At 39.2% G+C, this 22,627-nt stretch overlaps 1 protein-coding gene across 1 annotated transcript in view; it reads right to left on the minus strand.

Moving 5' to 3' along the window:
• The window catches only part of THSD7B (thrombospondin type 1 domain containing 7B), a 927,497-nt gene that overhangs the window by 566,976 nt on the left and 337,894 nt on the right, over positions 1 to 22,627 (minus strand). Inside the window, 1 exon segment of the mRNA XM_033231647.1 lies at positions 5,264 to 5,433. Within this exon segment, the coding sequence (XP_033087538.1) occupies positions 5,264 to 5,433 (170 nt within the window).

The following is a 22,627-nucleotide window of genomic DNA, read 5'->3' on the forward strand; positions in this document are numbered from 1 at the left end:
GATCCCTAAGAGTTTGACTTAATAAGTTTCTTCCTCCTTCCTCCCTGCTCTCTCCTTCCCCATTCCCTCTCCCTTCTCTCTGCTGCATTCTCCCCCTTCCTTTCTTCCTCTTCCTCCTCCTCCTTCATCTTCCATCCTCCTCCCCCCTTCTTTTTCTTCCTCCACTTCTGTTCCTCCTCCTTCTTGCTAAAAACACAGGAATAACTGCTTGCCTTCACTCATCTTCTCATTCTCTCCCCTCTCCACATCTTTTCATTACCACCTGTGTCATTGTGAGGAATCCAGAGATCTGCATGTTAATAATTCTCTTGTGCTACCCTTTGCTGACTTCTTCTACACCTATGTTTCAATAATTGAAGAGGTTTCCAAGATAGAAAGATTACAAGCCAAGAACTTTATCTCTCTTGGCCTCATGTGAACTGTCATCAAATATCCTGCTGTTAATTAGCAAAGGTTGTTTTATCCTGTTATCTCTGCTTCTCTCTTAGCATAAAGCAAAAGAAAATGCTATAAGCCCACTAAAACAGTCTCATTGCTCCTCTAAGGGTCGACATCAAAGGAAGGTCTTAGTGTACTACTTTCCTGACACCTTATTCTCACACCCAAATGACTTTATTGACTTTAAAAACCAATTTCTAAAGACAGGTGAAAGATATTTCCAGTATTTCAAATGATGGTGGAATATCTCCTCCAGCTGCCCCTTAAGATATCAGCTCAGAATGTAAATTACTTTATTTCATAACTCAAAAACTTCCTGGATAATCAGACACATTTGCACTGATTACATAGGATATGATAACTCATGTTAATTTTCTTAGCATGCTAATGTTTTTACAAGCTTAAATACAATCAATATGAGATTTCCTTTCTGTTTAAAAACCTACAGTAGGGGGTAAAAAGGCTGCGGCACACACCCATATTCTCAAAAACAAAGTCTTAATCCAGAATAGCATAAAAGGCCTACCTTTCCACTGTCATTGTAACTTTCTTTTACCCTGAGCTCTCTTCACACCAGTGCACAGGCTGCTACTGAACACAAACCTCTCCATTTCTTCTCATGTGCTCTTCCACACCTTAGAACATGTTTATGGACTCTCCAAGCTCCTTTTAAATATCACCTCGATGAAGATTACTCTTGGGCATCAATAAATGGATTAAACCATGTTAGATATGTAATCATCAAAACACTTAAGTCACTGTAACATACGTATTCAATAGCTCAATTATTATTACAACTAAAAGCCTATAAATTACTGGGGGACACCCTTATGACAGATGCACTTTAGTGCATAGACTAACTCATAAGAGGCACATAATATTTTTAAACAAATAAATGTTTGAGTGTTATGTAATTTTACTCACCAAATCAACATATTCAAAATCAAATTAATGAACTAGAAGACTGGTACAACATTTATGTGGTTTACATTTCCTTCAAAGTCAGAATTAAAACCCAGAACCCCAAATATATTGTTTCCGTATCCTACTTATGATATGGTTTGGCTGTGTACCCACCCAAATCTCATCTTGAATTGTAGCTCCCATAATTTCCACATGACATAAGAGGGACCCGGTGGGAGAGAATTGAATCATGGGGGTGGTTTGCCCCATACTATTCTCACGGTAGTGAATAAGCCTCAGGAGATCTGATGGTGGTTTTATAAAGGGACACTCCTTTTGCTTGGCTCTCATTCTTTCTCGTCTGCTGCCACGTAAGATGTGCCTTTTCCCTTCTGCCAAGATTGTGAGGCCTCGCTAGTCACGAGGAACTGCTAGCTCATTAAACCTCTTTTTCTTTATTAATTACCCAGTCTCAGATATGTCTTTATCAGCAGCATGGAAATGGACTAATACAACTTAGCATTCCAGAATGTGTGCCCTTACGTGGTCATGTACTCTTAATGCCAACTCTGAGGCCAGAATGAAGACAATATTATTAGTGCAGAGGGGGCAACTAATGCATTTAACAATTCATAGCTAAATTGTGTTCCATTTTTAATACAATATCAACAGTGAATCTGAAATATATATATTTTAGAAAATTCAAGCAATATTTTGCTCCACTACAACCACACCAAAAATTTTTCCTGATTTTTAAATATAGCTTATTGTTTTAATAAATTTTGCTTCACCATATGAATATATGGCATATCTACTTCTATGCCACTTAAATTCATATTTGTTGATATCCTAGTCTCTAGGTCACATTGCCATACATGGAATGTCTTTATTAGATTTTGAAAGTGCATTCCTTGGTTCATGTTTTACTTTCTGAGAAATGACTGATGAATGCAAACTGAGTGGCTTTAATTTTATTTGAGAAAAGGCAAGAAGAAAGTGGTCTTACCAAATTCAAGCTTTTATTTTACAGGTAGGCATCACTTGTGATGCTACTTGATTTATAAAAGAGAAACACAATTCTCTTTAAAACAACAAGTGTTAAGCAAAATCATAAATAATCCTCTACATTTTCATTCTCAATTCTACTGGCTTGGCTAATATTACTGGTAATATTTACACTGATGGTTACAGCACTATTCTGGCTGCATTTAAAACACCACATGAACACTGAACAATGGTATCAACTAAATATGCCACAGGTGTTATTATACTGTTGCAGAAAACATCATGAATTGAGGTTCAATGAGGAATGAGATGTCACGAAAAATAGGTCATCAACAGGATGATATCAATGTCAGGATTTAGCTTCAGCATCCAGCCTAGGCCAAGAAATTTGGAGACCCTTGGGAGGGGATTAGCATTTTTAAAATTATTATTATTATGGCATCTAGGAGTTATATGCATTCTATCACAGGAAGGATCCATGGAAATGAAGTTTGCTTTTCCCCCAAGATTGTGAATTCCTCTAAAATCTGGTTCTTGGAATCAGAGCTGCTAAATCACCAGTGGATGATGGGATTTTGTACAGAAGAAAAGTCAAGCAATCAGACTCCAGAGTGAACAAAGTGTATCCTTGAGTCTAAGGGAAAATTAATATTGTGGGGATGTCAATACTGACTCACAAAGGAATTTCCAAAGTCAGTGCTACTAAAATGCTTCCTCCCTCCAAAGTATGAATATCTAACATAACAACAATATTAATAATTTGATGTTCACAGAAACTGAACATGAAATATTTCCAATTTCAACCTTTATTATTGCATTAACAGACAGATTTAAAATATTTATATTCTTCTTACTTCACTGGGCAAATACTCACAGGTTCCTAACAATAAAAATTCAGTTGTTCCTTTGTGTTTAATGGGGGCCAAGAAGAAATTCTCACTCCAGATTTGTCAAGGTACATCTATAAATGATAACAGTAAGAAGTGAAAGCATTTATAAGAAAGGAAAGTAATGGGCGAACAATCCCGCTGGTTCGCTTCCACACAAGAGCAAAATAAAACCTTTGATAACAACTACTAAGGTAAGCAGTAAGCTATGCAGTGCCTTTATGGCAGCTGTGCTGTGTTATCCAGCATAGTCTTACTTGCTATATTCAGCTCTGTACAGGAGTATACGATCGTGTTACACATCTATGTATTTACATCCAGGTCCCACATCTAGCCTCTCCCCCTGAGAACTGGACTATCAGACTTATAGCTTTCTAAGTACTTTCTGTTTTCCTGTGAACACAGATACTAATTTCCAAGTGTGCTTTGGCCTAAGACATTTTCCTCCTCTTTTGATGCTTGGAGTAGATTGTACTAGGGCTTGATAGACTGTTCACTCTGCAAATAACACCCCTTCTCTATTCCACCCATGCCCCCCCACACACACACTATGTAAGCATCTAATTCCCAATTCTAGAACACCAGACTTCCACTTGCCTCCTAATCTTCCTGCCCAGTAACTTTCCATTTAAAAAACTAGAAAGATGAAGCCTGAAGAAACTTTAGAAATAGGTGATCCATAAGAAAAGCTATTTTTACAAAAGAAACTTTAGAAAGATGAAAATGTCAATAGCAGATTAAAAGTTGAAGCTGAAAAACAGGTAGGTCATAATGCATCAGTTCTATACAAGTTTTATTTATATGTTGATCCCTGAAGACCCTCCAACAGTAGACGGTAGTCGAAGAAAAGAAGAGAGGAGCTGGAATGGAAAGATCACCAAGGTTTGAAAAACTAACCTGGAGCATTTTAATCTAAATTCTGTTCCTACAAATTCAGAGCAGTAACTATAGTCATGTTTTGTCCTGAAATAAAAAGTGTTTAGGCTGTAATTTTCCAAAGTGAAATCAGAGAAGGAAGAAAATTCAATCATTATTTTCAAAAACAACTGTAGCCCTGTCAATGTGGCCTTTTAGCACCAATTGTTGAAGAAAAATGCTAAGCAGTCTGCAAGAACCATCCCATCAAGTACCTTATCTGAGGCTATGGTCACAGATGCCCATGAATTCTGCAAAGCTATGTCATACACAAAAAGACATCTAGCATGACAAGCTTTACAGAATTAAAAGGACACATTACTATAGCAAGAAAATTTGTATCTTGTCTTCCTAACCAAAGCCCACAGTGGAAATATGTCCTCATACCTGGCAAGCGCAAGGAAACATTCCCATCTTTACCACTTCTGCAGGGAGTATTGCTTGTGTTCTCCAATTAGAAGAGGTCACACATTCTTCTAGAGTGGAAGCATCCTTGTCTTCTCATGACTTCTCAACCAATTGACTTACATAAATCCAAGTAAGTTTCCCAGTTTCTAAATGTTATCACTATCTGCACTCTGAAATAAATGCACTATTGTTGGGTTACACTCACCAATTTAGAGAGCTTATCATGGAGGAAGCTACTGTTTTCTCTTCTCCCCTTCCATTTCTTCAGAAAAATTAAAATTTGGCACCAAAACACTGGATCCTTGATATTTAAAAGGGATATGTTTGTAGAAATTTCCACATTAAAAAATTCACACATATAAAAATTCCTTTGAGCAAAAAATTAAAAAAAAAGAAGAAGAATGCTATTCATTCATTACTGATTCATTCCTGGCATACCACACCCTTAGCTTGTAGCATTTATCTATGCTACTCACCCTAACTACATTTTCTTCTTTAACTTTCACAGTGACTCTTGGGAGACATATTATTTTTGCTAGTACTTCTAACTATCCCAAGCGTTAGGGGTGGCATACAAATGGTCGACAAAATAAATATTAAATTTGTGAACGCTAAGTGTCAGTTATTTCAAGAAGAACACTGGAAGAGTTGGAGAGATTTTCCTTCCAACCAGCAGCGCACCATCTGTCCCGGAACTGGCTGCCTACCTTCCTTGGCCCTCAGTGCGGCAGCTGCTGGTACGCTCTGGGTACAGTACACCTCCCGGGTCTGGATCCCACCGCCACACACGGGTCCCGTCACATGCCAGTGGGGATCCTGCTGCTCGAGGAGGAGAGAGACTTGGCATTCTTTCCATTCAGAGGTTCTCCAGGAATACCTGTTTGGTTTGGTTTATTTAAAAGAAGAAGAAGAAGTAAGAAAAATATACAACTCTAAGGGAAACTTAAGTCATGAAATCAAGAGGCATAATCTCTCTTTCTAGGACCAAATCTTTGCCTGTGGATAAAGAAGTATACTAACTTTGTATTACTATATCCCTTTTATTTCCTAGAAAAAAAAACAAAACAAACATCCAGCAGCCCAGCATGACAGTAGCACAGGATGACCAGGCTAAAGGAACGTGATACGGATAAACAGTGAATGTGTCTCAGCCTTGAAGCTGGAGGAGAGTGAGGGGATAAAGAGAGGAGCTGGAAACCAAATGAGCCTAATTCTTGATAGCTGAACTTGTCATGGGGTTTGACTTCACAGACTTTCAGATGACTTTGTGTGAAACTTGGCTTTTCTTTCTTCATAGGACAGTGTGTGAATGTGTGAAGTCATAAATATATTGTTTTACATAGAACTATCTCCAACTTTTCAATCTTCTCGATATAAGAAACTCTTTACCCATTTGACTTGTCATTCACATAAAAGTATATGTATTAAAAATGACTTAATATCATGCCACTATATTTAACTGGTTAATACTTTTTCACATATGCAGCCATACTGTTATATAAACTGATATAGCAATATGTCTCCCTAGTTTATAACTGGTTAATACTCAAATACACACAGACACACCCACAAATAAAGGGGAAAACACAATGGAGTTTGTATACAATGTACAGAAAACAAAACAACTATCACATTACTACATTCATACCTGGAGAATTATTTTAGGCAGAATTTCCTTTTGTGGATTATTACAGCATTCTTTAAGCCCACAGCATTAATATAACCTTGCAGCACTCGTAAAAACACTGAGAGACTCATTAAATTTGGAATGATAAACAAAGCCTAAGTAACATTCTCATATCTGCTGTCCCATTTCATATTTAAAGAAAAATGTATCCGTTTTGTGATTGTTTAAAGAAAAAAGGGGAAAAACCAGCCATAAAAGTAATCATATGTCACCAAGATCCTGGCTTTACAAAAACTAGAGTAAAATTGAAATCAAGTAACAGATGTCAAAATAAGAAAGCAAATCTCCAAGAAACCTCACAGTGACAAATCCCTCACAATGAATGTCATCATTCTAAAAAGCCTGAAAGCTAAGTATCAGCTGAGAATCATTAGTATTGTGAAAAGCCCATCAAGAAAAAGGATTTGGACAGTCCTCTGGGATTTGTTGTAACACGAGTTTTTCTCCCTCAGCCTCACTACTTAATTTTCACTTTTTTTTTCTCCCTAGGCTTATGAATTAGTCACTTAGGCAGACAAGAGTTTGGAGTGCAGAGTTCAGGTCCTTCCTATGCCAGATGAATATAAACAACAATATATTTCTGGCTGGGCACAGTGGCTCATGCCTGTAATCCCAGCACTTTGGGAGGTCGAGGCGGGCGGATCACCTGAGGCCAGGAGTTCGAGACCAGCCTGGCCAACATGGAGAAATCCTGTCTCTACTAAAAATCCCAAATTAGCCGGGCGTGGTGGCACATGCCTGTAATCTCAGCTACTCGGGAAGCTGAGGCAGGAGAATCACTTGAACCCGGGAGGCGGAGGTTGTGGTGAGCCAAGATCGCACCATTGCACTCCAGTCTGGGCAATGGCTGTTAGAGCAAAACTCTGAAAGAAAAAAAAAAAAAACTCACAAAACAATATATTTCTAATTTCTACATATGAGAAATAAAGAGAAGTTCATTTCTTCACAGGGACAGTTCTTTTCCAGAGCCAGGGCTCCGAAACCCTTTCTCCTCACAGAGTCACTCCTTACCCTGTTCTTCAGGGCCACTTCAGCAGAAGGCTTGTTTGTCAGATTTCCAGTTTCAGGGCACAGAGATATCTTTCATCCAGGGCAAAATAAAATGGGGTATGAGAATGCTGGGGTGGATGACTACCAAGATCTCATTTCAAACCCTCTTCTTCCAACCGTTCCCCAAAAGAAGAAATTTCTGGCCTGAACAAGGGGGTCAGATACAGCCACTGACTCACAGACTTCTGTGATATAGTTAACAAAGAAGACAGGCAAAAAGAGGGTAGTGTGATGCAGATGACAAGTATGCTTTGGAGTCCAACCAACTTGGTTTGAATCAGAATTTCACCACTTTCTAGTTAGTGACTTGGGCCCAATGTTGTCTTCCTACCTGTACAATGGAGATAATACCAATCATTGAGCCTGACATATAATAAATGTTCAATAAGTGTCCATTCCCTTTCTTCTTCTATCCTTCTACATGGGCCTTTTGCCCATTGCTGATGTGGAAAACACACACACCGACACAGATGCGCATTGACATTTTATTTATGAGGATTTCATTGATTTCATCCAAAGTCTTAATATTAGAGATCCTCAGTGGCCATGGTCTAAGTTCCAGCAACCACAGTTCAACAAAGAGCAAAAAAGAAACAAAGTTTAGATTATAGCAATTTTTTTGCTTGTTTGAAAGGAAATGGGCCATTCTGTATAAATTGCTTTTGCAATTAATTTAACATGACCCTACACGATTTAGCAATGGAGAAACTTGGGAAGTTATTATGAAGAAAAATGAAAACAAGAGTGTAATGACTATATTTGTATATAAAGTAACAAAAAAACTTGCTGGTAGCTCGTTAACTAAAACCACCCAACTTCCATTCACTGGCACATGATAAATTCTTTAGAGAAGACATTTATCACTATTGCTTTTTTTTTTTTTTTACCAACTCAGAGAAAATATCAACCTAGCAAGAGGGAGAGGAAAAACCACACCAATAAACGCCTTCTATATTCCTTTTTTTAAAAATATGGGTCTTTTCATAGTCTTTGCTCAACCTTTTTTCTTTATTTTTTTCAAAAGCCCTGTCTACATTTAGTCACAAATCACCCCGGCAGCCATGAAAACCGAACATCCTGAGCTGCTCCAACCAGAGAAAGTGTTGCTAGGATCTGACAGAATAACAAATCAAAGGAGCCCACTCAGCTAAACGTTACTCCCTTTCTCCTTTAGAAGTTGTTACAGCGATAGTCCTCCAGCCTCCAGAAAACTCAGCTTTCTGATGCCTGGAACACTCTCTTTAATGGCTAAGCCCATGTCAAACACCAGACCTTTTCAACCCTCCATCTCCCAACTCTCATGCCTTTCAAAGCAGCCTCATTTGGCCCTCCTGGTTAAAAGGGAATGTGGGGAGTTGCAAAGGCCGGCATGCTACCTCCTCTGAGTCAGAGCTTCGAAATTGGCTATGGAAATGCCTCAAGTAGAGTAAATGGCCATGGAACGAAAGAAATGTCCATTTCCATAGCCCCTTACCAACGTGAGAGTGTGAATCAGTGTGCTCTTTTCAAAGTGTCTGGCTAAACAGAACAAACAAGGCATTCATTTGTTTGGACTACTAGGGTATCAGGGCAGATCCTCCAAGTAGTACAAGTAACAGTCAGTATTTTCTGCCTGCTTACTCTATACCAGGCACTGCACTAATGAATTTAGGGGCATTTTCACTTAATCCTCCCAACAATCCTATGAAGAAAATCTTATTTCTCCTTTTACAGATGGGAGAATTGGCATAAAGAGTAAGTAACTCTTCCAAAGTCACATGAGTGAAAGCAGGGTTCAAAGCACGGTTTGATTCTAAAGCATAACTTCATGATAAAATGACACTCTGGCAGATTAAAACGGTAAATGGCAAACCCATTTACTCAATCAGATCGTCCAGAAAGCTAAATCAAGTAGTACAGAATGCAGTTTCAGTAGACAATGGGTAGCTACCTGTCTAGCCATTACAAGGACAAGTCAGCGTTGATCTTGGTCTGAGGAAGTGTGCTCTGCATGTAAACAAAAATATAATCTGCTGACCAATGATATTTCACACTGCCAAAATAACTTTTCCTCTAATCTCAAATAGAAGTACAGTTTGAGAATATATTATAATGAATCATTTTATAATTAGAGCCCTGTGGTCACCTAGGGATGAATTTCAGCACTTTCAGGAGATAGTCCTGTCTCACTTCATGACAGAGATATGTTATGAGAAATGTGTCATTGGGCAATTTCATTCTTTTGTAAACACCATAGAGTGCATTTACACAAACCTAGATGGTATGGCCTACTATACACCTAGGCTATATGGTGTAGCCTATTGTCCTTAGGCTATGAACCTGTACAGCATGTCAATTTACTAAATACTGTGGGCAACTATAACACAATGGCAAGTATTTGTGTATCTAAGCATGACTAAACATAAACAAGGTACAGTAAAAATAAGTATTATAATCTTATGCGACCATTGTATATGTAGTCCGTGGCCTAGCATTGACAGAAATGTTATGGAGTGCATGGATGTAATTGTAAGTTAAAAGAGAAACAAAACATAAGTAAAGGAATATCTAATTGTGTAAATTCAAATTCCCACTGAAAGATGCAGAAGATAACTTTTTGAAGACGAATGTCTTTTCAAGTCCCGAAAATCAAATTCCCCACGTTGCTCCCTGGTCATTCTAAATGTTAGGTAAACCTGCCCTCCATTTATGTAAAAACAGCTCTGATGTCCCTACTTTTAGTGAGAGAGCACTTGTCAGTCACTTTGAACCCCAAACCTCTGAGAAAGAGAATGCTAATAAATATGGGATGCACAGAAAGAATAACTCCTACAAGAACATTTTAGTTAAGATAAAGATATGTAAGGAAGACTGAAGCCTGAAAAGTGCTAAAAAGCAGGCTTGACTAGAAAAAGAAATAGGCCTGTCCAAACAGTAAGTGAATCACTTACTCATCCATGTATCCACTTATCCTTTCTTTCAACAAGTAATTGTTAAGCCACAGCTAAGCACCAAGGACAACAGAGACACATCAGTGAGAGAGAGAAAGCCCCTGACCTTAGGAAAATTTTACCTTCTGGTGGGATAGATAGACATAAATGCATCAATATATGCCATTGGCACCAGTTACCAGGTGGGGAGAGAGAGATGGATGAGGAGAGATATTTCGATGCCATGAAAAGGGAAATCCTCAGAGTCCTAAATATAATGAGGGAGTGAGCATAAGGATGGTGGACAAGTGGTGTTCTGGGCAGAGAAAAGGGCAGCCTGGCCAAAGGCCCCAGAGAGGCAGAGTGCCCAGCGCTATCTAGAAACAGCAAAGAAGCCAGTGTGGTTAAGACAGGTGGGTCAAGGGGAGAATAATAGAGACAGGACATAAAGAGTAGTCAAAAGCCACATTATGTGGAACCTCGTAGGCCAGAGCAGGGGTCCCTAATACCTGAACCATGGAGCAGTACTGGTCAGCTGCCTGTTAGGAACCAGGCCTCACAGCAGGAGGTGAGCAGCAGGTGAGCAAGTGACGCTTCATCTGTATTTACAGCCGCTCCCCATCACTCACATTGCCACCTGAGCTCCACCTCCTGTTAGATCAGCAGCAGCATTAGATTGTCATAGGAATGCAAACGCTATTGTGAACTGCACAAGAGAGGGATCTAGGTTGTGTGCTTCTTATGAGAATCTAATGCCTGATGATCCATCACTGTTTCCCATCGCCACTCCCAGATGGGACTGTCTAGTTGCAGGAAAACAAGCTCAGGGCTCCTACTGATTTTACATTATGGTGAGTTGTGTAATTATGTCCTTATATATTATAACGTGATAATGATAGAAATAATTTGCAAAATAAAAGTAATGCACTTGAATCATCCTGAACCCATCCCCCTGTCCCAGTCCGTGGAAAAATTATCTTCCACAAAACTAGTCCCTGGTACCAAAAAGCTTGATCACTGGGCCAGATGATAGCTTGTGAGTGTTATTCCAAATATGCTGAAAACCGTTGGACAACTTTGGGAAGAATGGTAACATGATGATGCGATTTTAATGTTTTAAGGATCACGTGGCTACTGAGGGAAGTAATAAGCAGTGGGAGCCAGGGAGGTGGAAGAAATTATACATTTGGAGGTCTTTGCCAGTCTAGGAGAAAGGATGATGGCTTCCACTGCAGCAGTCATAGTGAATGTAGTGCAAAGAGATCAGATCCAGTATATATTTTGAAGGTGGAGACAACCTTCTAATGGATTAGACCTGCAATGAGAGAGAGAGGAGTGATGGATGACTCCAAATTTGTTTTTGACCCACATATTAGCAGCAAAATTTCCTGGCAATGAATTCTTAGGTAAGACAGCACAGGAAAGGGAAGAAAATCCCAAATATTAAGGACACCATGTATTATAATTGTGAAATTTCATTTTTCTTCATTCACCTCCTAGCATCTATCTTCTGAACTTTTTTCCCCATGCCTGATACTCTTTGCCCAATTTCTCTATGTTTAGTGTATAATTTCAGTTTACTCAGAAAATGGTTCATGAGTGTATCTGCATGAGTAGAAACAGTTAAGATTTAATATGTTATCATACTCAAAAGGTAGATGTAGCTTAAAATGACAAATCAAAATTATTCAAAGAAAGGAATCTTCTGTAACTGTGGAAATACAAGTCCTCATGAAGAGATACAGGACACAAACTTTTGATTAGGGAAGCTGAGTCTAAACCTTAGAATTAAACAACTCAAGTGGCTGGCTTGACTTCCTGAGAGTGATGTTATCCCACCTAAGGAATCGCATCATTAAAATATTCCCTAAATTGAGGGAGGAAAGGAGGAAGGAATTTATAGTTGTGAAGCAATAAGTAGAGGCACCCTAAATTAGCAAAGCCAGAATTAGAAAAGTAGGCACATTTAAGTAACTATTCTTTAAATAGAACCAGGACCATCATAGCTTGACAGCAACCTCTGTCCTTTGAAATCTAAGCTTTATCACTTTCATAAAAGCTTGGGATGGCTTAAAAGTGTGAATTTCTTTTCTCCTTCTTCTAATGGCTTAGATTTAAAGCAGAACAACGCAAAATAGAATTTTAAGTGATTTAGTGATAACAGATTGAAAGAACAATTGCATTAGTTAATGGTCATGTTTTGACTGAGCACATATAGATTTGCAAACATTCTTGGGATTGAAACCCTAGTGCAAGATATTCAAATTAAATGCACGTGTATATTAAAAATCAGTGTATTGAAGCATGACTAATTTATGATAATGTCTGTTGTCCTTTTAAAGCTGTAAATGCATTTAGAAAAGAATTAACTTGTCATTTTTTGCTGAACAGATGACTAAAGTAAAAGGAACTGATCAAGCTTTATACATTTTATGCTCTAGTAATTTTTTATTGGATAAAGTGGGACTATTGATTATGGAAAGCTACTGTGAAATGCAAAGCTCTTTGGTCTTCAGCAAATGACTCTGCCAGCCAAACTCCACATATGTATTATTAATAGACTTCTATCACCATATACAGCACTTAGCAGTATGTTAACTTTCTTACATTAACTGGGGAGCAAATCTTCCATCCAGGAGGTCTTAAAGTGGCACAATGGGGACTCATGAAATAATACCTCAGTAATAGACAAATCCAATAAAAAGGCAAGAGTCTCCTATTGAAACATTTCCAGATTCTTGGAAAACTATTGCTTCTTTTCTAAAACAGATTATCTGGAGGCTCCAGGTCATGACTCTTCTAATTTTATTATTATTATATTTTAAATTCTGGGATACATGTGCAGAACGTGCAGGTTTGTTACATAGGGATACACGTGCCGTGGTGGCTTGCTGCTCCTATCAACCAGTCATCTATGTTACGTATTTCTCCTAATGCTATCCCTCCCTTAGCCCTCCAGCCCTCAACAGGCCCCAGTGTGTGACGTTCCCCTCCCTGTGTCCATGTGTTCTCAATGTTTAACTCCCACTTTGAGAGACAACATGCGGTGTTTGATTTTCTTTTCCTGTGTTAGTTTGCTGAGAACGATGGTTTCTAGTTTCATCCAAGTCCCTGCAAAGGACATGAACTCATCCTTTTTTATGGCTGCATAGTATTCCATGTTGTATATGTGCCACACTTTGTTTATTCAGAGTATTGATGGGCATTTGGGTTGGTTCCAAGTCTTTGCTATTGTGAATAGTGCTGCAATAAACATATGTGTGCATGTGTCTTTGTGGTAGAATGATTTATAATCCTTAGGGTATATGCCCAGTAATGGGATTGCTGGGTCAAATGGTATTTCTGGTTCTAGATCCCAATGGTTGAGCTAATTTACACTCCCACCAACAGTGTAAAAGTATTCCTGTTTCTCCACATCCTCTCCAGCATCTGTTGTTTCCTGACTTTTTACTGATTGCCATTCTAGCTGGTGTGAGATGGTATCTCATTGTGGTTTTGATTTGCATTTCTCTAATGACAAGGGATGATGAGGTTTTGCTCATATGTTTGTTGGCCACATAAAAGTCTTCTTTTGAGAAGTATCTGTTGATATCCTTTGCCCACCTTTTAATGGGGTTCTTTTCTTGTAAATTTGTTTAAGTTCCTTGTAGATTCTATATATTAGTCCTTTGTAAAATGGATAGAAAAAATTTTCTCCCATTCTGTAGGTTGCCTGTTCACTCTAATGATAGTTTCTTTTGCTGTACAGAAGCTATTTAGCTTAATTAGATCCCATTTGTCAATTCTAGCTTTTGTTACCATTGCTTTTGGTGTTTTAGTCATGAAGTCCTTCCCCATGCCTATGTCCTGAATGGTATTGCCTAGGTTTTCTTCTAGGGATTTTACGGTTTTAGGTCTTACATTTAAGTCTTTAATCCATCTTGAGTTAATTTTTGTATATGGTGTAAGGAAGGGGTCCAGTTTCAGTTTTCTGCATATGGCTAGCTAGTTTTCCCAACACCATTTATTAAATAGGGAATCCTTTCTCCACTGCTTGTTTGTGTCAGGTTTGTCAAAGATCAGATGATTGTAGATGTGTGGCATTATTTCTGAGGCCTGTGTTCTGTTCCATTGGTCGCTATATCTGTTCTGGTACCAGTAACATGCTATTTTGGTTACTGTAGCCTTGTAGTATAGTTTGAAATCAAGAAGCATGATGCCTGCAGCTTTGCTCTTTTTGCTTAGGATATGTCTTGGCTATATGGGGTCTTTTTGGTTCCACATGAAATTTAAAGTAGCTTTTTCTAATTCTGTGAAGAAAGTCAATGGTAGCTTGATGGGGATAGCATCGAATCTATAAATTACTTTGGGCAGGATGGTCATTTTCATGATATTGATTTTTCCTATTCAGGAGCATGGAATGTTTTTCCATTTGTTTGTGTCCTCTCTTATTTCTTTGAGTAGGGTTTTGTAGTTCTCCTTAAAGAGGTCCTTCACATCCATTGTAAGTTGTATTCCTGTGTATTTTAGTCTCTTTGTAGCAACTGTGAATGGGAGTTCACTCATGATTTGGCTCTCTGTTTATTATTGATGTATAGGAATCTTTGTGATTTTCGCACTTTGATTTTGTATCCTGAGATTTTGCTGAAGTTGCTTATCAGCTTAAGCAGATTTTGGGCTGAGACAATGGCGTTTTTTAAATACACAATCATGTCATCTGCAAACAGAGACAATTTGACTTCCTCTCTTCCTATTTGAATATCCTTCATTTCTTTCTCTTGCCTGATTGCCCTGGCCAGAACTTCCAATATTATGTTGAACAGGAGTAGTAAGAGAGGAGATTCTTGTCTTGTGCAAGTTTTCTAAGAGAATGTTTCCAGTTTTTGCTTGTTCAGTATGACATTGGCTGTGGGTTTGTAATAAATAGCTCTTATTATTTTGAGATACCTTCCATCAATACCTAGTTTATTGAGAGTTTTCATCATGAAGTGGTGTTGAATTTTATCGAAGGGCTTTTCTGCATCTATCCAGATAATAATGTGGTTTTTGTCATTGGTTCTGTTTATGTGATGGATTATGTTTATTAATTTGCATATGTTGAACCTGCCTTGCATCCCGGGGATGAAGCCGACTTGATTGTGGTGAATAAGCTTTTTGATGTGCTACTGAATTCGGTTTGCCAGTATTTTATTGAAGATTTTTGCATCAATGCATCAGGTATATTGACCTGAAATTTTCTTTTTTTTGCTGTGTCTCGGCCAGGTTTTAGTATCAGGATGATACTGGCCTCATAAAATGTGTTAGGGAGGATTCCCTCTTTTTCTGTTGTTTGGAATAGTTTCAGAAGGAATGGTGCCAGCTCCTCCTTGTACCTCTGAATTCGGCTGTGAATCCGTCTGGTCCTGCAATTATTTTGGTTGGTAGGCTATTAATTATTGACTCAATTTCAGAACTTGTCATTAGTCTATTCACGGATTTGACTTCTTCCTGGTTTAGTCTTGGGAGGGTGTATGTGTCCAGGAATTTATCCATTTCTTCTAGATTTTCTAGTTTATTTGCATAGAGGTGTTTATAGTATTCTCTGATGGTAGTTTGTATTTCTATGGGATCAGTGGTGATCTCCCCTTTATCACTTTTTATTGTGTCATTTGATTCAAAACAGAGAAGAACTTTCTTCTTCTTTATTAATCTGGCTAGCCATCTATCTATTTCGTTAATCTTTTCAAAAAACCAGCTCCTGGATTCCTTGATTTTTCTGAAGGGTTTTTGTGTCTCTATCTCCTTCGGTTCTGCTCTGATCTTAGTTATTTCTTGTCTTCTGTTAGCTTTTGAATTTGTTTCCTCGTGCTTCTCTAGTTCTTTTAATTGTGATGTTAGGGTGTCGATTTTAGATCTTTCCTGCTTTCTCCTGTCTGCATTTAGTGCTATACATTTTCCTCTAAATAGTGCTTTAGCTGTGTCCCAGAGATTCTGGTATGTTGTGTCTTAGTTCTCATTGGTTTCAAAGAACTTATTTATTTCAGCCTTAATTTCATTATTTATCCAGTAGTAATTCAGGAGCAGGGTGTTCAGTTTTCATGTACTCAGGTAGTTTTGAATCAATTTCTTAATCCTGAGTTCCAATTTGATTGCACTGTGGTCTAAGAGACTGTTTGTTATGATTTCTTTTTTTTTTTTTTTTTTTTTTGAGATGGAGTCTTGTTCTGTCACCCAGGCTGGAGTGCAGTGGCACGATCTCGGCTCACTGCAAGCTCCACCTCCTGGGTTCATACTATTCTCCTGCCTCAGCCTCCCGAGTAGCTGTAGCTGGAACTACAGGCGCCCGCCACAACACCTGGCTAATTTTTTGTATTTTTAGTAGAGACAGGGTTTCATCGTGTTAGCCAGGATGGTCTCGATCTCCTGACCTCATGATCCATGCCTCGGCCTCCCAAAGTGCTGGGATTACAGGTGTGAGCCACCACACCCGGCCGATTTGTGTTCTTTTACATTTGCTGAGGAGTGTTTTACTTCCAATGGCGTGGTCAATTTTAGAATAAGAGAGATGCTGAGAAGAATGTATATTCTGTTGAATTGGAGTGGAGAGTTCTGTAGCTGTCTTTTAGGTCCACTTGGTCCAGAGCTGAGTTCAAGTACTAAATATCCTTGTTAATTTTCTGTCTCGTCGATCTAATATTAACAGTGGGGTGTTAAAGTCTCCCACTATTATTGTGTGGGAGTCTAAGTTTCTTTGTAGGTCTCTAAGGACTTGGTTTATGAATCTGGGTGCTCTTGTATTAGGTGCATATATATTTAGAATAGTTAGCCCATCTTGTTGTGTTTATCCCTTTACCATTATGCAATGCCCTTCTTTGACTTTTTTTTAATCTTTGCTTATTTAAAGTCTGTTTTATCAGAGACTAGGATTGCAACCCCTGCTTTTTTTTTTTTTTAATTTCCATTTGCTTGGTAAATATTCCTCCATCCCTTTATTTTTGAGCCTATGTGTGTCTTTTCATGTGAAATGAGTCTCCTGAATAAAACACACTGATGGGTATTGACTCTTTATCTAATTTGCCAGTCTGTATCTTTTAATTGGGGCATTTAGCCCACTTACATATAAGGTTAATATGGTTATGTATGAATTTGATCCTGTCATTATGATGCTAGCTGGTTATTTTGCCCATTCGTTGATGCAGTTTCTTCATAGTGTCAATGGTCTTTATAACTTGGTATGTTTTTGGTTGTACCAGATTTTCCTTTCCATATATAGTGCTTCCTTCAGGAGCTCTTGTAAGGCAGGCCTGGTGATTTTGTCACCACCAGCATTTGTCTCTCAGCATTTGCTTGTCTGCAAAGGATTTTATTTCTCCCTCACTTATGAAGCTTAGTTTAGCTGCATATGAAATTCTGGGTTCAAAATTCCTTTCTTTAAGAATGGTGAATATTGGCTCCCACTCTCTTCTGGCTTGTAGGGTTTCTGAAGAGAGATCCGCTGTTCATCTGATCGGCTTCCCTTTGTGGGTAACCAGACCTTTCTCTCCAGCTGCCCTCAACATTTTCCTTCATTTCAACCTTGATGAATCTGACAATTTTGTGTCTTCGGGTTGCTCTTCTCAAGGACTATTTTTGTGGTTTTCTCTGTATTTCCTGAATTTGAATGTTGGTCTGCCTTGTTAAGTTGGGGAAGTTCTCCTGGATAATATCCTGAAGAGTGTTTTCCAACTTGGTTCCACTCTCCCCGTCATTTTCAGGCACACCAATCAAATGTAGGTTTGGTCTTTTCACATAGTTCCATATTTCTTGGAGGTTTTGTTTGTTCATTTTCATTCTTTTTTCTCTAATCTTGTCTCCAAGTTTATTTCATTAAGTTGATCTTCAATCTCCAATATCCTTTCTTCCACTTGATCAATTCAACTATTGATACTTGTTTATGTTCACAAAGTTCTCATGCTGTGTTTTTCAGATCCATCAGGTCATTTATATCCTTCTCTAAACTGGTTATTCTAGTTAACAACTCCTTTAACCTTTTAGGTTCTTAGCTTCCTTGCATTGGGTTAGAACATGCTCCTTTAGTTGGGAGGAATTTGTTATTAGTCACCTTCTGAAGTCTACTTCTGTCAATTCATCAAACTCATTCTCCATCCAGTTTTGTTCCCCTGCTGGCAAGGAGTTGTGAGCCATTGAAGGAGAAGAGGCATTCTGGTTTTTGGAATGTTCAGCCTTTTTGCACTGGCTTTCCTCATCTTCGTGGGTTTATCTAACTTTGGTCTTTCTTGTTCGTGACCTTCTGATGGGGTTTTTGTGTGGACGTCCTTTTTGTCAATGTTGATGCCATTCCTTTTTGTTAGTGTTTCTTCTAACAGTCAGGCCCCTCTGGTGAAGGTCTGCTGGAGTCTGCTGGAGGTCCACTTCAGGCTCTGTCTGCCTGGGTATCACCAGCGGAGGCTGCAGAACAGCAAAGATTGCTGCCTGTTCCTTCCTCTGGAAGCTTCATCCCAGAGGGGCACCCGCCAGATGCCAGTTGTAGCTCTCCTGTATGAGGTGTCTGTCAACCCCTGCATGGAAGTGTCTCCAAGTGAGGAGGCATGGGGTCAGGGACCCAACTGAAGAGGCAGTCTGTCCCTTAGCAGAACTTGAGTGCTGTGCTGGGAGGCCAGCTGCTCTCTTTAGAGCCTGCAGGCAGGAATGTTTAAGTCTACTGAAACTGTGCCCACAGCCACACCTTCCCCCAGGTACTCTGTCCCAAGGAGATGGGAGTTTTACCTATAAGCCCCTGACTGGAGGTGCTGTTTTTCTTTCAGAGATGCCCTGCCCAGAGAGGAGAAATCTAGACAGGAAGCCTGGCTACAGCTTTGTGGCACTGCAGTGGGCTCCACCCAGTGTGAACTTCCCAGCAGCTTTGTTTACACTGTGAGGGGAAAACCACCTACTCAAGCCTCAGTAATGGTGGACACCCCTCCCACCACCAAGCTCGAGCATTCCAGGTTGACTTCAGAGTGCTGTGCTGGCAGCGAGAATTTCAAGCCAGTGGATCTTAGCTTGCTGGGCTCCATGGGGGTGGGATCCATTGAGCTAGACCACTTGGCTCCCTGGCTTCAGCCCCCTTTCCAGGAGTGTGAATGGTTGTGTCTTACTGGCATTCCAGGCACCACTAGGATATGAAAATAAACCCTGCTAGCTCTACTTCAAAATAGCTGGAGAAAAGCTGCTTAATTTAAACAGCTTTTTCAACTTTTGAAAAGCCTTCTTAGAGAATCTGTTAATTTATCTGACAACCATTTATTAAATACCTACTATGTGAAGAGTGTTCAGTGCTGTGATAGAAAATCAATGGAAGACTGGCACGGTGGCTCACACCTGTAATCCCAGGACTTTGGGAGGTGAAGGCCAGTGGATCACTTGAGATCAGGAGTTTGAGATCAGCCTGGACAACACGATGAAACTCCATCCCTACTAAAAATACAATAATTAGCCAGGTGTGGTGGCGCATGCCTGTAATCCCAGCTACTTGGGAGGCTGAGGTGGGAGAATCATTTGAACCCAGGAGGCAGAGGTCGCGGTGAGCTGAGATCACGCCACTCCATTCCAGCCTGGGAGATGGAGTGAGACTCCATTTCAAAACAAACAACAACAAAAAGAAAATTAATGGGAGAAGATTTAAAAGACGTAACAGGTGATGTGTGTGCTAGAAGGAAAACTTTGACAAATTCAGACTATGATCTCATTCCTCACCTATTTTGAAGTAACCCTCATAACTAATGACAACAGAGATTTTTTATCTGGAAAGCTGGACACAGTATCAGCAGGACTGTGGAACTGTGGCAAGCTCCCTGGGTCCATCCTTGTGCTGGGTGGATGTCCTTTTTTGATCTTGATGATGCCAATTTCAGCTGTTCTTTATTTTAAAACACCTTTGAGTCTGTCATATTTACTATACAATAAAGATAAACATGGAATAAAGTGCTGAGTGTATAATACTGTTCTGGATCTACCCCACATTTTAACCTTCATTTATTCCTTCAATGTTTGGTGAGCATTTACTATGAGCTAGGCACTTTTCTAGGTGCTACTCTTTCTAAGGAAACGGAAACAAACAAAATAGTCCTATCCATATACATGAGATGATGTGTTGGGACATTACTATTAAGCACTCTTAAAGGACATGATTATCGTGTTCTGGGCTATCTATAAGGTTGGTGCAATTACTTTTGCAGCAACCTAATAGTTTTGAAAGAGTACATCAAACAAGATTCTTAAGACAAATAACCTAAGTGAACACAGACTGGAAGTTTTCTGTTTTATGAATTCTCCAGTGGTTAACACAGTGACAGGCCAAAGCAGATTTTGAACAAACATCCCTTCACAACACAGCACTCTGTTTCAATAGGCAAAGGAGGCAAACGACCACGCCAAGCTTTCATCTACCGTCCTTTTTTCTTGGCACTATCCCTGGCTTCAATGTTCATCTAAAAATTCATGAACTAATACCCAGGGTTTTCTCAAGGAAAAAAGGATGTCTAGAAAATCTAACATTAGGTACAGTGCCTCAAAAATATGTTAGGGAAAGCCAGGCTTGTCTCAGGGGTTTGTTTCACAAGCAAATCAAAGTGGGGGTGCAGGGCACCCAGATAGATCTTTCAGCACAAATTGCCACAAATAGACTTATTTTAAGGAATCTCTAGTCCATGCAAAATAAGGATAAAGTAATACATACCAGAAACAAGGCAGGATGAAATAAAAGAGCCTATCTATTCAGTGCCAGACCACAGTATTGGAACAATATTTTACAGATTGGCTTCTCTGTGCAGTAATATCACACAGACTATGTAATACTCTCAGCTGTGCAGCTTCTGCCTTGAGATTTTCTTAAGGGTTTTACTTAGTATTGGTCATTGTCACCATTTAACAGTGCTGTCTTACATTTGATTTCATACTCTAAATGACCATTTAGGAGATAGAACAGCCATTTTCAGATGAAAACTGTTGCCTCCCAGTGGGGTGGTAGGAATTCCTGGTAGGTCATCTGAGCTGTCACTTCTAAGAAAGATGTTTGCAGCTGAAGTTTTCCCAATATTCTTGTGTGTTACAGTGTCTTTCACCAGAATGGGCCTCTCTATGAAAGCACAAGAGATCTGGAATCACAGCTGTTCTAGAATCAGGTTGTGTCTCAGTTCTCTGACATGAAGCATTACACTATTACTATGTTCTTTGTGTTTCTTTACCCCATCTACTAAACAGTACTGCCTCATCCTGCAGTGTTAGAATGCTTTTTGCCTTCCCCTCAGTTGAGATCTAGGATACAATATTTTAGATGTTAGTCAGGACACAGGAAAGTGCCCGAGTGCCAAGGTGTCTTAAATGACTCCTGTCTCATCATGTTTGGGGACATAGAATAACATGACACCCAAGATCATGATGCCCAATGACAGGGGACAACCACACAAAGACCCAAGGTGGCAACTGGCAAGCAAATTTATTCTCTCTCTCATATCCGTTTCCCACCCATAGTATACATTGCAAGTGTTTAATGATATGTTGGAGGTTGGGGAGGTCCACAAAATTACAAATAGACTGGAGGAAGAGGTTTCCTGTGCTCTATATATGTCTTAGTCAAAAAGTACAACTTTGAAACAAACTTACGGATATACAATGCTAATCTTCATGTAGTTCTAAAATTTCCCACGATAGCATAACATGAACTGGTCTCTGTCTCCTTTCAACTTAAATGAGTTGCTCACAGCAACTACTTGGTGGTGTGGTGGCCCCAGGGAATGCTTCTCAAATGATCTCCTGTTAGTTACAATTCCCTTCATGGAGTCATGCCTTAGGGACGGTCATTCATAGTGTTCAGTGTGAAAATGCTGGACAGTTGAGCCCAGCTCGTGAGAAGAGTATCCCCCAAAGCTATGCTACTGAAGATTATTAATATCCAGGGACTAGAGCACTTTTCTACCTATACCTTATTCTTAAAATATTTTCCCCTAATTTCCTGAGTGACTAATTTATTTCCTTCCTTTGATTTCCCTACCTTCTCACATCCTGCTTGTTCAAATGATGCTTCTCTAGGGACACTTTAATTTCATCACCTGTGCTGACCCCCATCACAGCATTCCAGAACCTCTAGCTTTACCCTACTTTGATGTTTTATTTTTTTGCATAGCTCTTCCAAGTTTACTTCATATTATTTATTTGATGTATTTTCACTAAAATTTAGGTTCCAGTGGGGGAGGGAAGTTTGTCTTTTGTGTTCTCTAAGGTATCTCAAATGCTTAACATAGTGTTTGGCATACAGCAAAGGCTTAATGGGTATTTGTTGAATGAATAAACACATCTCCAATAGCAAAGATAGCAGAAGGATAAAAGTCAAACAGAATTCTGAAAGACTTTTTAAAACACTATGAGGAATCAAAAAAGGATGCCTTTACTTCCTGGGGAGAAATAAGGTGAATTAACTTGATGCATGT

This window comes from Trachypithecus francoisi, unplaced genomic scaffold, assembly GCF_009764315.1.
Source record: "Trachypithecus francoisi isolate TF-2019V2 unplaced genomic scaffold, Tfra_2.0 Lachesis_group13, whole genome shotgun sequence".
Taxonomy (NCBI): Eukaryota; Metazoa; Chordata; class Mammalia; order Primates; family Cercopithecidae; genus Trachypithecus; species Trachypithecus francoisi.